Raw genomic sequence first — 15007 nt, 5'->3', positions numbered from 1 at the left:
AGGCATGCGTCAAAACATCCTGTTGCGTCACACATGCACACACACACTAGGCGGGGTGATGAACATTAGTACACAAATAAAAATCATACCATCTTTTATTAATAAACACATGTGACAAGTTCCCACCTCTTTACAACATACATCACAACATATATTTGTCATAAAAAGCTGAATTATGTTAGACTGTACTGTACATAAAGTGAAGTGTTTTCTATCCTCACAAGAACTCCAGCTTTACAACAAACTCCAGAGTAACTAGAACTTATGCTCCTGGAGACACTTTTCTTCCATTTGTTCATCATCAGCTTCTTCTTCTGCTTTTTCCTTTTCAGCTTTTCTTCTTGTACTGTTTGAATATGAGAGAAATATTGTTCAGAGCACAAGTACAATCATCCATCCATCCATCCATCCATCCATCCATCCATCCATCCATCCATCCATCCATCCATCCATCCATCCATCCATCCATCCATCCATCCATCCATCCAGCTATCATCCATCCATCCATCCATCTATCATCCAACATCAATCAATCCATCCATCCATCCATCCATCCATCCATCCATCCATCCATCCATCCATCCATCCATCCATCTATCCATCCATCCATCATCCATCATCCATCATCCATCATCCATCATCCATCATCCATCATCCATCAATCTATCATCCATCCATCCCTCATCCAACATCCATCATCCATCCATCATCCATCATCCATCCATCATCCATCATCCATCATCCATCATCCATCATCCATTATCCATCATCCATCATCCATCATCCATCATCCATCCATCATCCATCATCCATCATCCATCATCCATCATCCATCATCCATCATCCATCCATCCATCATCCATCATCCATCATCCATCATCCATCATCCATCATCCATCATCCATCATCCATCATCCATCATCCATCATCCATCATTTATCATCAATCCATCCATCATTGACCACCTCATCAACGTGAACATTAAACTCACCAGAAGATCTTCTGCATATGATCTAAAGTCTCTGGAAGTGGCTTCTTGTTTGTCTCGGGCAGCATGAGAGCGATGGCGGCGCCAAGAAGAGCCAAAGCTCCCATGAGGATGTATGGTAAAGCCTTATAATACTGTCCTGCGTTGAGAGAGTGAGTCAGAGTCTGTGCCAGGACGGAGCAGGAACCAAGATACTCACCCATGTAGATGATAAACGGGGAGACGATGGTGCCGATTCGGGCTGCCATGGCACAACATCCCATTGCTGAGTTCCTTATCACGGTGGGGAAGAGCTCGGAGGAGAACGTGTAGACAATGCAAAACGCAGAGGTGACGCCAAATTTTCCCAACATCTCCAGCAACACCCTTACCCAGGGTACATCTGGGTAAATTTACAATGCATTATTTATATCATTCATCATCATTCAACAAAAAATAACTTCAATATAAAAGTAACTTCAATATAAAAGTTACTCCAATTAAAAAGTTACTTCAACAAAAGAGTTACTTCAATAAAAAGAGTTACCTCAATAAAAAAGTTACTTTAATAAAACGGTTCAATAAAATTATCATTTCAATTAAAAAGGAACTTCATTGAAAAAGTTACTTCAATAAAAAAGTTACTTCTATAAAAAAGTTACTTCTATAAAAAAGTTACTTCAATAAAAAAGTTACTTATATAAAAAATGTTCTTGAATAAAAAAAGGGAATCCGAAAAATGTAATTAAATTCTATATTTTATTAAAAAATATATACTTCTATAAAAAAACATGATTTTACAGTTATTTGAAGTAACCGTTGGGATTTAATAATTGTGAAATGATCGCAAATACTTTCCTATAATATCTCCTAAATAAATGTAACTTTTTTTTAATAAAACACTTTTTTTCTTGATTGAAGCAACTTTTCCTAGATTCAATTATTATTATTATTTTATTTATTAAAGCAACCCTTTTTAAAATTGAATCATAAATATCATTATATCTCTTTGTTACTGTCTGAAAATAATTTTGACAACATCTGTCATTAAAAAAAAGAAAAAGTAAGTGAAGTAAACTTGTTGGTTATATGTAATGTTTGAATAAAATACCAACAAATTCTCTTTAATTACAAATTGTATGCGGCCCATGCTATCATGTACAAAATATTTATGCATCTCTTAAAATGTTTAATTCAGATAAATATCTGATATTTCAGGATAGTATTATTGTCCAGGTGTGTAACGGCGAATAGTTACTGATGGGAAGGAGGTGAACGCAGAGGATCATCACTCCTCCGATGAAAAGAGTGGAAGACTGGCAGAGGCGCCTGGAGAAGAAGTGGAGCAGCAGGAGGGCGATCAGATAAGCCGGGACCTCGGTCACCGCCGACAGGAAGGCGTTCAGGTACGGGTCTCCGTGCAGGTTGGAGGTGTTGAGGATCAGGCCGTAATAGCTGATGGTGATGAAAACCCTGCAGGGAGCAGCTTTGAGACACGCCGGTGGTTTTGTGAGGGTGACGAGAGGGAGTGTTACCAGAGGAGCGAGCACAGCAGGAGGATGAGGAAGATGTTGCCGTCACAAAGGAGGAAAAAGATGTTGTACTTCTTGTCTTTCGTCTCCAGGACCCTGTTGATCTTTAGACAGACATGTGTCATTAAAACATCTCAGCTGTCTTTATCAGTCAGGATAGCAATTTAATAAAAAATATATAATGAAAATACATTTATATTACAGCATAGACATTCTAGCATCTGAGCTTCTTCCATGGATGTTTTAACAAATGTATGATATTTACATCGTCTTGACTGAAAATGGGTTCGGGAGCGACAATGTTGTTCCTCTTGGCCGCGTACAAGAGAATCTTCTCAGCTTCCTTCACTCGTCCTTGAGAGAAGAGCCATCGCGGAGACTCCGGAACCAACCTGAAGACAAGAGAAGGAAGATTTTTGGTTGTAAATGTACACGTCCATTGCCCACAGTGTATCAGAGATTATATTGAGGAAGAAGCAGAGGCAAATAACGTTGCCAGATAACCAAGGGGGGACATCGTAGAGACATTCTGAAAAGCTCTTCAAGGTAAGCTTTTTTAACAAAAAGATTAGTGGTTCTACTTTACTGGACGACTAAACTTTTGATCTTATTTCTAAGAAAAAACTCCCTACACTAGTGATGGTCTGATGAAGCTTCATGATCAGTGTCATGTTGTTTAGACGTCAGTAGGTGGCGCCATCAGTTTAAAAATAAAGCAATGTTTTTAACAGTTGTTCAAAAAAGGGAAATAGTGCAGAGACCGCCATCTAGTGGACTCTGAAAATAACGAAACACTGATTCATGAAGCTTCATCAGACCAGTAACCACTGTTAGTAAAAAAAAATATTTTGGCCATTTTTATCTGGTGCTTACCATCATTACCCAAATGTTTTGCTTGCAGGTACATGAAGACCTGTGTCTTTTGGCTCAGCTCTTTTATAATCACAACAGAATTTTATAATAAAAAATTAATCTTTCACCCGTGAACAAAACCCCCAAGATACATGTCCACACTGTGAAGGATCTCATCTTCTACGTGAAGTCCTGATCATTCTTTCTGGTCTCAGTCCCACAAAACAAGTGTCTCTCAAAATAATGTTTCTTTAACTAATTAACATTTCACTAATCTTTAATTTATTAGGTTTTTTAAATTGTTATTTTAGTGACTATTTTCTTAAATGTAGTATATTTTAAATGTAAACCCTTAGAACCAATGGTTATGAAATTGCAAAAAAGGGAACCAGGAACAGATGATTACCTTTTGGAGGTATTCTGGATTTCAATGCTGATTTAGAACATTTTTAAAGGATTTCGACAACTCTTCTTTTCGCCTACTGTTTGTTGTGATGGGAACACTTACTTACACCTACTGTGAAATTAAATGAACAAAGGGAAAGAATTTAAGGTAGAATAATTACAAAGGGTTGTAAATTGCTCCTAGTTCATCATGTTAAAAACGTCAGATATTTAGGTAAAACTCTTACCACCATAGTGGGATGTAGATCAGGCCACTTGCAGCCATGGGGATCATCAACAGATGCCACTCCCTCAACGCCATCGCTACCGGAGCCAACAACATGTAGCCTATAGCAGAGCCCATGAACACACCGAGGGAGCAGAAGAAAACTCTAGTTTTGGCGCCTAATATTTCTGTACCTGCAGGCAACAAACAATGGAAACTTTGTTTTCCTTCTGCTACTAGCTTCGTCATTTTCCTTACACACCTAGCACGAAGGCGATGAGGTAGTTGGAGATCGAACCGGCTCCAATGATGCTGAACAACACGGTGAAGGTCAACCAGTTCGGCGAGAATATCTGCGCGGTCGTGGCTAGAGTTTGAAGCGCCATCATGAGGAAGAGAACGTACTTCCTGCCAAACCTGCGGACGTCAAACACATCACCGTCGGGGCTTCGTCAAATGGAGCTACATCAGCGAGAGATCAGGTGAACTGACCTGTCCGACATCTGACCCGAGACCAAGCCACCCACGAGGACGCCTGCGTAATGGATGGACGTGGTCAACGGGACCTTGTAGGCGTCGTCACACACTAAGTCCCACTGTGACCATCAGGTAATGAAGATGTTAACAAAACCATTGTCTAGAGCCCAGAAGGATGTTTTACAGTCTACTATAAAACAATATTGGTGCAGATTGGGACAGTATCCACTAAACCAGCATCAATGTTCTCACTAACTGCATGCTTCTTTAAAAGGGTGGAGTTACTGTGCTTTACTATCAGACATTGTTGGTCAGTCCAAGTACAAAAAGCGTTTGTACGAGTATTTTTCTCCTGCTCAGAAGAAGACGTCACACAGTAGGTACATCGGTCTATTGTAAAAGTCACGCAATGGTTTGGACAGAATGTGTATCATGTATCTGCCATGACTGTTCTCCTGATGTCAATTAAAAAAAACAAAAACAAAAACATTATTATGAGAGAATAAATAATTTCAATCATTTTATTCCATGTTATACTTACATGCAACAAACCTTATTATCAAAAGTATACATTTTATTCTCCTTATATGATTTATTCTTTAATCTGTATATGCATTATTAACTATTAACAGACATTTTTTAACAGTTGGATTAATTTTTATGTCTCTTACTAATGTGTCATTACATAAATAATATTATAATTTCTGTTTCTGCCAATAGTTAGTGTTGACAACTTACAGTATGATGTTTGATATATCTATTATTAATTGGTAAAAACAACCAATTAACTAGACAAGATCAACGCTAGTTTGCTCGACATTTGTTATTATCAAGTTAAAGGGAATGATTTGTTCTCACTGATAAATTATTAGGTTGATATTTGTAGGACTCAAAGACGTGACTCAGTTTGTGGTTTAGTGTCAACAAGGCTATAAAACACTACATTTTCTATGAGCCTCCCTCTCGTAGCTTACAAAAATAAACACTTCTCCACTCACGTCCGTGACGATGGTCGACTGGAAGATGTCCTTGCTGTATTTCCAACCATCCGCACAAGATTCCAGGGGAATCTCACTCACGTTCACGCCTTCATTTGGGCTGATTCCTCTGTCAGAATAGTCCCTGACCATGTCCATGTTCAGCGTGAAGCAAGAGCTTCGACTTACGTTACCGTCCACTGTTTCCAACGGGATGACCACATCCATCCATGCTTGGCTCAGGTTGTAGCTGCCAGGTATGAAACACTCATGAGGCGGCACCGCTGCTACAAATACGATGTAAATGCCAATTAAGCCGTTTGGAACGATACTTATAGCAAGTGAGAAAAAAATCTGCCTCTGAAAAGGTCCCCAACAGCCAAGAAAACTGACAATACTGTCATAATCTCTGACTTTGGAGCTGCTCATTTTCCTAGAAGACAACACAAGTCTCCTTGGTTTGTGTTGTAACGTGTCACAGTGGACTTTGCTTATATTAACTCACTCCTCATCTGGGAGGTGACGTTTCTAGAAATCTTACATAGACATAAAATTATAGATTATATTTCTAGTTTTCAAATTTCCCAAAGTGAGCTTCTTAGATTTCATTTTGTACAAAAACGCCTACATTTTAAATATAATATTTGTTACTTAGTATAATTATGTCATTTATATGGTGAAGTCCTCGAATCAGCTGTAAATTATCTCCAAAGATGTTAAAGTTTGACAAGCCATTGTTAAAGATAAGCAGGGAGCAAAATATGCAGGCGTGAAGTTCACACTGACCTTTCCATTTGTTCTAAAGCGTACGTCAGTTTACAACTTTTACTTTACGTGTTTTGTGGGAGCACGAGACGGACTACCAAGTATCTTTGATGTTGTAACGTCAAAAACATGTCCGGGGTGCAACCCGCACGCTCAACCCTTGGTTCCGCTTACACAACACCTCCCCCTTTGAGTAAGAACCTTCCCTTCTTCAGAACACTTTGACTTATATTAAACATTAAATAGACTCCTAGTCATTTTCCTTGAGAACACAGTATTTCTTAACATTTCAAACACTCTATTTTTAAACACAACTATTATAAATACATCTGTAAAGGAGGGCGTGACAGAGTAACATATGGTCTGTTAGTGCTATTTCGGTCTGGATTACTACTGACAGTAAAGTTTGTGTCAGTGCTATCTGACTTTTTATGTGTTAAATGATAACTGATATAAGGAAGGATTATGAATTGTGTGCAATTCCTTCTGACCTGTCCCTCATCTGTGTTTATTACGCACAACCTGTTGTTTTTTTTGCAATTTGTACAACAGTCGCTTCTTTCCTCTCTTTGTTGAGCCAAACATTATGACCGGGTTGAAGAATTCTCAAAGGTAGCGTAGATTGTATCGCTGTCGTTGTTTCTCCTTTGCTTGCTTCTCCACCTTCATGAAATTTCTGATGTGGGGCCAATGAGGCCAGACTAAAACTGGTACCTGTGGTATTGTAGAACGTAGAAGCTGTGCAGGTGAATAATCGCTTTCTAGGGGTATTGCACGGTACGCCAACAAAGCTTTTGTTTTATCACCTCCTTTCCACAGTCCCCACAGCTCCCTCTGCCTCACCACTGGTATTGTGAGCAAACCGGGATTCTTCTGCAGTCCTTAAAGGGACTATTTGAAGGCGATGCTGGAGATGGCGCTGACGGCCTTATAGAAAGCCTACCAAACTTGGAAACAATGTACAAAGGGATTCCAAAAACGCGGTGAACTATCTTAGAAAATCCATCCACTATGGTCAGGAAGATTTTCTAGCAATATGAGGGAGGCTAACCCGTGATGCAGTCAGTGATCAGGAGAGGTTGAAGAAGACCTTTATATCTTGGACCATGCATCTTGGAGAGTAAGACTTCAACATCTTAAACATTTGGGGAGAATTGGGGTTTCACATTAGTTGCTCTTTAATCGTTAATGCTTTCGAAAAAGCCAAGAGAAAGCATAATATTCTGTGTTTTTAAAATATAGGTGATAAGAAAGGGGGAGGCAAGCCTGGCAGGAGTTCAGTATCTTGGATGTCTTAAGGTCATTGAGGTCTCTCAGAATCAGGAAGGGCACCTTTGATCCCTCCAACCAATTTTTCCACTGTCCTGCAGTGCCACCACCTCTGTGAGCAGATCCTCGTTTCGCACAACAAAGTTCCTCTCAGCAGCGGTGAGATTGCTAAAGAAGGCACAGGGAAGCCCCTCGTTGTATTTTTGGAGAGGACAGCGTGGATCCTGATATCAAAAGTGTGCCAACCATAAAACATTTTTGTTTGTAATTTGATTGTATGTTTTATGGTTTATTTTTCGCTGGTCAACAGTTGGCCTCTGAATGACAGCAGTTAGGAACCATACAAGTGAATAAAGACACAAAAACCTTCCCAACTCCATATGAAACTCCACATCATCTATAACTAAGTTATGTTGCTAATAAACAGGATGATTAACATGAAGTATTTAAAATAAAAGCTTACCATGAGGGGATTAAAACGTTTAATTCTTGGTTTGGATGCTTGCTTTGAATTGTCATCAATTCAAAAAGACAAGTTAAATACAAATGTATTTAATTTATATAAAAGTGAATCTGTCCGTGAGTTGGTCGACTGGGAATGTTTAAAATCCTAATCTGCATATTTGGGTTTTCCTTCTTCTCAGGAATTGCAAACAGGTTGTTCTAACATACAATTTTTTCCACGTCACTTTCAGGTTGTAGCGATGGTTTGATGCTCCCGTTATCCATGTATTTTCTCTTTTTGGGTCCGCTGCACATCCTGGAAGACCAAATGATTTCTCAGAAACTCTGTTGAGACGATAACTTGTCGCAGCCTAGTCTTACCCTTGACACTCCTGCATCTGCTCCACTGTCTCCGGAAGGTCTTTGTTGAGGGTCTCGGGGAGGAAGAAGTTGACCACAGAGCTGGCAATGGTGAGGCTTCCCATGAGTATGTACGGTAGAGCTTTGTCGTACGTTCCTGCGTCAGAGGAATCGTTGACATCGAGGTTAACAATCACAGCAGGCGACGCTCAAGCTGCACAAGTATGTACCTAAGTAAATGACGTAAGGAGCCGTGATGCTGCCGATCCGAGCGGCCGATGAGCACATTCCCATGCCGACATTCCTGAGAACAGTCGGGTAGATCTCTGCGGTGTAGATGTAGACCATGCTGAACGCCATCGTGAAGCCGAACTTCCCCGCCAAGACCAAAGCTAGAGCAACCCACTGCCATTCTTGAGAAGGAGAAAAGATTTAGTTAGGTATGCTGTGATCTGAATCACTTATAGATGATCAAAGTTAGGTATTAGATTCCTGTTCTGCAATCCTGGTCTGGAGAAAAAGGCGCTTTACAATTAATAATTACTAACTTACTTACATAAAAAATGGAGGAATGCTTAATACACTGGTTAAAATCTATAGTTTTTTGTTATCGCCACAACCCCAACAGTATATTTTCAACATTACGAAGAATAACATTGTAAGCTAACCATTAGCAATGCATTGTGGCTTAAGCGCATGCTTTGAGGAAAATATATTAGCAGTTAGGTTTGAGTAGATTGTTGATGTTGATATAAAACCACAGGCAACACACTGTCTATTTTGTTATTAAATAGAACAATTCTTGGGAATATTAGGAATTCACAGTCAACTGTCATTCAAAGTTGTTTAAAGGGTATTAGCAGTAAGCTAGGAGGAGTTATTTGATGTCGTAGCCAACCACTAGTGGCGCATTTTGGAGAAAATTAATAAAAAATGAAATGCCATAATTGAATAGCGCCAACCACTCTATGAGCGTACAACTCCCAGCTTGCATCACCGTTAGCACTTAGTCTTATCCAATGTTCTATTAAACTTGTAATTCTAAAAATCAATTGCATCAAATTGCTTTTTCTACTAATTGTAAGTCCTAACCCTGTTATCAGCAGCTAAAACGTCTGTCTAGACAGTTCATCCATTCACTGATAAAACAGTGAAGGAACAGGCAAAGTCGTACCATCCGGGATGAACTGGACAAGCAGCAGAACTCCGCCCCCGAGGACCAGGAATGTTGACAGCAGCACTCTTCTCGGACATTTCTTCAGCAGCAGGGTGGACATCACGTAGGCAGGTACCTCGGTGGTGGCTGACAGGAAACAGTTCATGTAGGGGTTCCCACTAAGGTTGGAGGTGTTCAGGGACAAACCGAAATATCCAACGTTGATGGCCATCCTAATGGAAAGGTGCACAAGAGTTTAAGGGGGAGGAAGTGCTGGAAACCCTTGCTGGAGCCCTGTCTGAGGGTCTAGGCATTAGTGGAGGGAGTGAAGTGTTGTTTCTTTCCAGGGAGATCTCATAGGACCTAATAGGAGCTTTGGAAAACATTTTTAGCCTAATAGTATACTTGATAGGGCAGCTAGCACTAATTCTGAAGATAATTTCAAACCCGTAACACGTTGAATCTTTGTGTACTACTTTGATTATCATACAACGAATCAACGACAAATTACTTACCACAACATAAGACACATCAGGGTGATACATCTGATGTTTGAATATCTCATGATGTCCAGTATAGAGTACCTTCTGGTTGAAGGAATCTCCTACAGCGAAACAAAAAAACAAAACAAATCATGATCAAAACAGGAGTCATGGCCCAGACATCTATCTCGGACTCACATCATGTTCTTTGAAGATGACAGGAGGCGCTTCTACTTTATTTTTGCGGGCAGCGTCTCTCACGATGGCTTCAGCTTCCTCGATCCTTCCCTGAGTGATCAGCCACCGAGGAGACTCCGTGATGAACCTGACAAAAAGAGTGCGTGCGTCACATCAACACTGGATTATAGCGATATAATGTTGGATCTGAACAGTGAAACTCACCACCACAGTGGGAGGTAGACGACAGATATCGAGGACAGGGTTGCGAGAAGTGTCCTCCAGTCTCTGATGGCGTAGGCGATCCAAGGCAACATCATGTAGCCGGCGCAGTAGAAGAGAAACGCTCCCAGAGTGGTGAAAATGACGCGCATGGTTTTACTCAGCAACTCAGTTCCTGCGATTGACATCACAGTTTAAGTTAAACATGTTTTTTTTCCATACTTAAAACAGTCATAGAGGTAAAAAAAAACAAACAATTATTTATTCCCTTATTGCGGACACATGAGGGCTGAACCCTATCCCAGCTGTTTAGGGCGAGAGGCATGGGACACCCTGATCAAAGTGCCATTGCAAATAGTGAATAGGATATTTTCAAATTTCATTTTTTCTGAAAAAAGAAACTTGGTTGACCATCTGAATTAAAAAAAACATTGATAGAAATTGATCAACTATGGCTTTAGCCAGGATCAATAGGATATGGACCACAGACAACTGTTGGCTAGTCCAAGACAAACGCTGACTTATTATTATAAATTCACTACATTGCACACATTCACATGATGGCAACGATATACATTTAAAGAGACAATAAAAATACATACCAAGGACGAATGCAGAGATGTACATGGAAATCTGGGATGCGCCGACGAAGAGATACATGACACAGAACATCTTCCATGAATACGAGAAGGACTGGAGCATGACGGACAGACATTGAACAGCCAGAGAGATGAAGATGATCTTTTTCCTCCCGAACCTGACACACAAAACACTTGATGAAAACATTTGATACACGCGATGACTAAAATCTTGAAGGGTTGAGATATTCACATGCTGTTGTTATTTTTTTTTAGTGATGATCTTATGAAGCTTCATGAAGCAGTGTCATTATTTTCAGAGTCCACTAGATGGCGGTCTCTGCACAACCACTGTTCTAATGAAACATCAGATCATTTTTAAACTGATGGCGCCACCTACTGACTAAACAACATGACAATGTTTCATGAAGCTTCATAGTTTTTTTAAATAATTATTATTTTGCTCAAAGCTTGAAACATTTCGGATAATAAAATTTTTTTTTACTTAGAATACAGTTTCAAAACTGAAACAAATATCAAACTTTATTTAAATAACTATATTTATGTTGGGGTTCCATTTTATAATGGAATGTTTTTTCTGTTGTGTATTTTTTAGGGATTCACTTTTTAAAAATACTTTTAAAAATATTTTTCCACATTTAGCCATGTTCGCTGTATTCGTTTATAAACTATAAATATTCATTGATTCATTCTTAAACTGTGATTCTAAATCACGACTTCATTTCCATCTTTAAGAGTGTAAAGACTGCAGGATCTTAAAGTTGCGCAACAATTTTTGGCCTCACTTCCGACCGTGTTTGAACAGCTGCATAAGAGCTCCTTGTTTTCTTACAATCAGCTGAGCGCCGCATAAAGTCTGTCAAAGTTTAACTCTCATGAGCTCAGCCGTGAACCCAGTCCCTTTCCTGGTAGTTTCAATCTTTCTGTGTTCTTCTGAAAAAAACTTCCAGGAAAAGTGTAAAAGGGTACCTGAGATAAGAAAATGCATTGTACTGTTATAACAGACAATAAATAAATGTTTTTGTGTAGCACATCTGAAAATGAGGTTAAAGTTCAAAGTGGTGTGAACAGTCCTGAGCATATAATATTTTGTCATTATGTTGCTGTTGTTATGTAGGTGTTCAAAAATCAATACAATTCCTGCGTTTAAAATATAGGTTTCTAAAGCCTTCTAAAAGTAAAGGGCAAGTTTGTCGATGTTGGATTGAAAAAGAGTTACAAAATAATAAAATTAAAAAAATGTTCAGGTTCCAATCAAAATGAATAACTTTAATTTCACTGGCAGACTAAGAATTTGATTATCATTTTTTTACAATTACGTTCTAGTATATTGTTTTACAGGTATGAAGGTCATGTATGCTCTAAAAAGTTCGATTTATTTTTATTTTTACTTCATCAAGCAGTAACAAAGTATATTAGTATGAAAAGCTTTCAGATGACTTGAATTTCTTGGTTTGAATTGGTCACATTTAAAAATCAATCAAGAGGTGTTTTGCATGTAACGCTTTGTGTAAACACTAGATGGTGCTGCTAAAATACATATTTTTTGCCTTGTAGACCAAAGACATTATCAGTGAATTTTAAAAATCAATAAAACCCAATAAGAAATAACAAACCTGTCGGAGAGCTGGCCCGAGATCAGAGATCCAAATAGATATCCAATAAATAGGGATGAAGATGTGAACGGAACTTTCCACTGGTCGTCACAAACAAGATCCCACTGTGAAAAGCTTGGTTTTAATACAAGACTTAAAGCACATTTAAAAAAAAAAGGTGAACTAACCTCTGTGACGATGGTGGACTGGTAGATCTCTGTGCTGTAGTTCCATCCATTTAAACATCCCTCCTGCTCCAGACTGGTGAGGTTCACATCCCTCCCTGGCACATGTCCTTCAGCCGAGAGATTCCTCACCACGTCCAGTTTATACCTCCAGCACTGGCTGTGGACTGCCTTGCCATCTTCCACTGTAATAGGAATGATGGCATTTCTCCACTCATCTGTCAAGTTGACATCCGGAATGAGGCATTGGTGCTTTGGAGCAGCTCCGGCAAACACAATGTACAACCCGTTAAATCCAGTCGACACGAAAACCGTGTTGAGAAGGAAGAACGTGGTCCAGTAATAAGGACCGATCTGTCCCAGGAAGCTGGTTTCTTCATCATAATCACGCATCATTCAAGTACTCTGCTCTCCTGTGTGGTGAACAAAGTTGCAGTCAACAGAGTGAAGCCCCCCCTCTGGACCTATTCTTTCGACACTGAGGCGGTCATTAAACACCAGCTTATAAGGAGAGGGGTTCACTTACATGTCCAGTGAGTGGATTCCAGACCTCTACTCAATTACTGATAGGATTTGCATCACAGATAAAAAAGACGGGGTGGGGTCCTGACTCCCCCACTTCACTGGTTGAAGTGGCCGCTTTTCTCTTAGCAACATTCCACACTTGTTAAATACCCAAAGACGCACACGTGCCTGTACTCTAAATGGTGCTAAGTAGCTTTAAGACTGCAAATGGACTCATTTTAGGGGTTGCTGAAGTGCCAAGACACAACTTTCACCTCATTCCCACAAGGAACCCAGAGACCTCAGTAGACATTTGAATTTAGAGCACAACAAATATATAAAGCCCTGCCAATAATTCTTGTTCCTAGGGTTTCGGTTCAGTCTGTTCATTTGGGTCTGTCCCAGGATCTAGATGTTTATGCCAAGCACCTTCCCAGGCAGCCTTCCTAAAACAACCGTCTTCTCTTGATGAGGAGCAGTGGTTTTACTTTGATTCCCACCTCTTTGACTGACTCCTTAACTCTAAACATTCTCACTAAAAGCAACTTGGCGACATTTGTTAGACCACTCCCTTCCGTTTTTGATATATTTGTCTGAAAAAACAACTTCCTATTGCCTCTTAAGTCCAATCTAAAAAAAGAGATCATTCAGCTGGGTGGATGAAAATGTCTCTAGAATCGCTTTGACCATTCCTCCTTGAATTTTCAGCCTTGCTCCCACGTTGTAGTGATTTGTTGCACCTAAAGTTGTCTTTTTTCGCTTCATCAGGGGTCAAGTCACGGAAACAACAGGCTTTCCTCTCCCCAGCAACTTCATCCAGCACTTCCCGGGGGACCCCAAGGAATTCCCAGGCACAGTCTTTTTAGCTGGGTCTCCTAGCAGTAGAACCAGCCTTGAACCCCTCATCAGCGAGGCGCCCAATCTACCTCAACTCCTCTCAACGCAGAGAAGCAGCGGCTCTACTCTGAGACTCTCCCGGATGACTGTGCATCTCACCCTATCTCTAAGGTATAATCTATAATACAACCTCTAATATAATCTCACATACTTTATAAATCGATGTGAACGGACCTTAAGGACCGTCCAGACACCCTGTAGTTATGGGAGAGTGTCGGGGCTATGGACTGGTCAAGGTATCCGGTCTTCTAGGGGTTACCTAGGGTTGATTTGGGGCTGTTAAGCAGGTTCCCCCCGTAATGGGTGGAGCTGTACAGGCTTACGGAAGTAAGTCAGAAGTCGATAGATGTGATTTTGGTTGAAAATATGCATGTCCTTAGCAGAACCGACTGTCGGTCGTCCATAGAAGGCCGCAATTACCTCCATCTTTCAAATAAAGGGCAGGACATTACTGTGAAAACCAAACAGGTAGGGCTTTGTCAACCGCTCACCCTTGAGTTTGACTTGGTCCAGAATCCCCCTCCACGGCACAGTGGCCCTTTTGACCAGCATAATGCCACACGGTGAAACTGCATCCTGGCTTTCTGCCATCCTTCTTATGTGGGGTGATTTTGACCCATGTGATGCCTCTTTGTTGTTCTTGACCCTGCTAACTTGGTGGGTTTATACCGCAGATACCTTCACATGCTACAGTGTCAACAGGAATAAAATGGACGTCCCTTTAAGTTGCCTTTTGCCTTCTTGCAGACGGGAAGAGGGTCACTTCCCAGTCCACGAACGTTTTTTTATGATCATTCAAAGAGGGGACTAGGTTTCATTTGAGTTTTCGGTTTGTTAGAGGTCGTTTTTCATTTTTCCACAGCTTCTTGCTCTCGAAGAGAGTGCTAGAGCAGCCAAACTCCATGACTGGATTAACAGAGGGCATCTCTTGAAGGCT

At 40.2% G+C, this 15007-nt stretch overlaps 2 protein-coding genes across 3 annotated transcripts; both read right to left on the bottom strand.

The window, feature by feature from the left end:
* Positions 1 to 121: 121 nt before the first annotated feature.
* On the bottom strand, positions 122 to 5844 carry LOC148066414 (solute carrier family 22 member 4-like). Its single transcript, XM_087807116.1, has 10 exons — positions 5437 to 5844; positions 4454 to 4557; positions 4224 to 4378; positions 3984 to 4155; positions 2765 to 2891; positions 2503 to 2603; positions 2226 to 2440; positions 1188 to 1370; positions 992 to 1127; positions 122 to 346 (listed from the first exon to the last, which is right to left on the bottom strand). The coding sequence occupies exons 1-10, from the start codon at positions 5842 to 5844 to the stop codon at positions 256 to 258; spliced, it is 1692 nt and encodes a 563-aa protein (XP_087663242.1). The 3' UTR covers positions 122 to 255.
* Positions 5845 to 7935: 2091 nt separating this feature from the next.
* Positions 7936 to 13066, bottom strand: LOC148066413 (solute carrier family 22 member 4-like). Of its 2 annotated transcripts, XM_087807831.1 has the most exons (10): positions 12673 to 13066; positions 12506 to 12609; positions 10893 to 11047; positions 10294 to 10465; positions 10090 to 10216; positions 9925 to 10013; positions 9428 to 9642; positions 8484 to 8666; positions 8275 to 8410; positions 7936 to 8209 (listed from the first exon to the last, which is right to left on the bottom strand). In XM_087807831.1, exons 1-10 carry the CDS (start codon positions 13063 to 13065, stop codon positions 8113 to 8115), a joined length of 1671 nt encoding a protein of 556 aa, XP_087663957.1. In that variant the 5' UTR covers position 13066; the 3' UTR covers positions 7936 to 8112. The 2 variants fall into 2 exon arrangements, with proteins under 2 accessions (XP_087663957.1, XP_087663956.1); XM_087807830.1 differs by having other exon boundaries at positions 12506 to 13066.
* Positions 13067 to 15007: the final 1941 nt, after the last annotated feature.

The sequence above is a fragment of the Callionymus lyra genome, chromosome 14 (assembly GCF_982586985.1).
Source record: "Callionymus lyra chromosome 14, fCalLyr1.hap1.1, whole genome shotgun sequence".
NCBI classification, from domain to species: domain Eukaryota; kingdom Metazoa; phylum Chordata; class Actinopteri; order Syngnathiformes; family Callionymidae; genus Callionymus; species Callionymus lyra.
Note: the sequence above shows the minus strand (reverse complement) of the source record. Positions and strands in the feature narration are given on the sequence as shown.

Coding starts and splice junctions, on each gene's coding strand:
- LOC148066414 (XM_087807116.1), bottom strand. CDS start 5,844: ATGAGCAGCTCCAAAGTCAGAGATTATGACAGTATTGTCAGTTTTCTT. Junction 4,558..5,436: donor AGTCGACCATCGTCACGGAC/GTGAGTGGAGAA, acceptor TGATGGTCACAG/TGGGACTTAGTGTGTGACGA. Junction 1,128..1,187: donor CCCGTTTATCATCTACATGG/GTGAGTATCTTG, acceptor CTCTCAACGCAG/GACAGTATTATAAGGCTTTA.
- LOC148066413 (XM_087807830.1), bottom strand. CDS start 13,065: ATGATGCGTGATTATGATGAAGAAACCAGCTTCCTGGGACAGATCGGT. Junction 10,466..10,892: donor CATCTCTGCATTCGTCCTTG/GTATGTATTTTT, acceptor TGTCAATCGCAG/GAACTGAGTTGCTGAGTAAA. Junction 10,217..10,293: donor GTCTACCTCCCACTGTGGTG/GTGAGTTTCACT, acceptor TCTTTTTGTCAG/GTTCATCACGGAGTCTCCTC.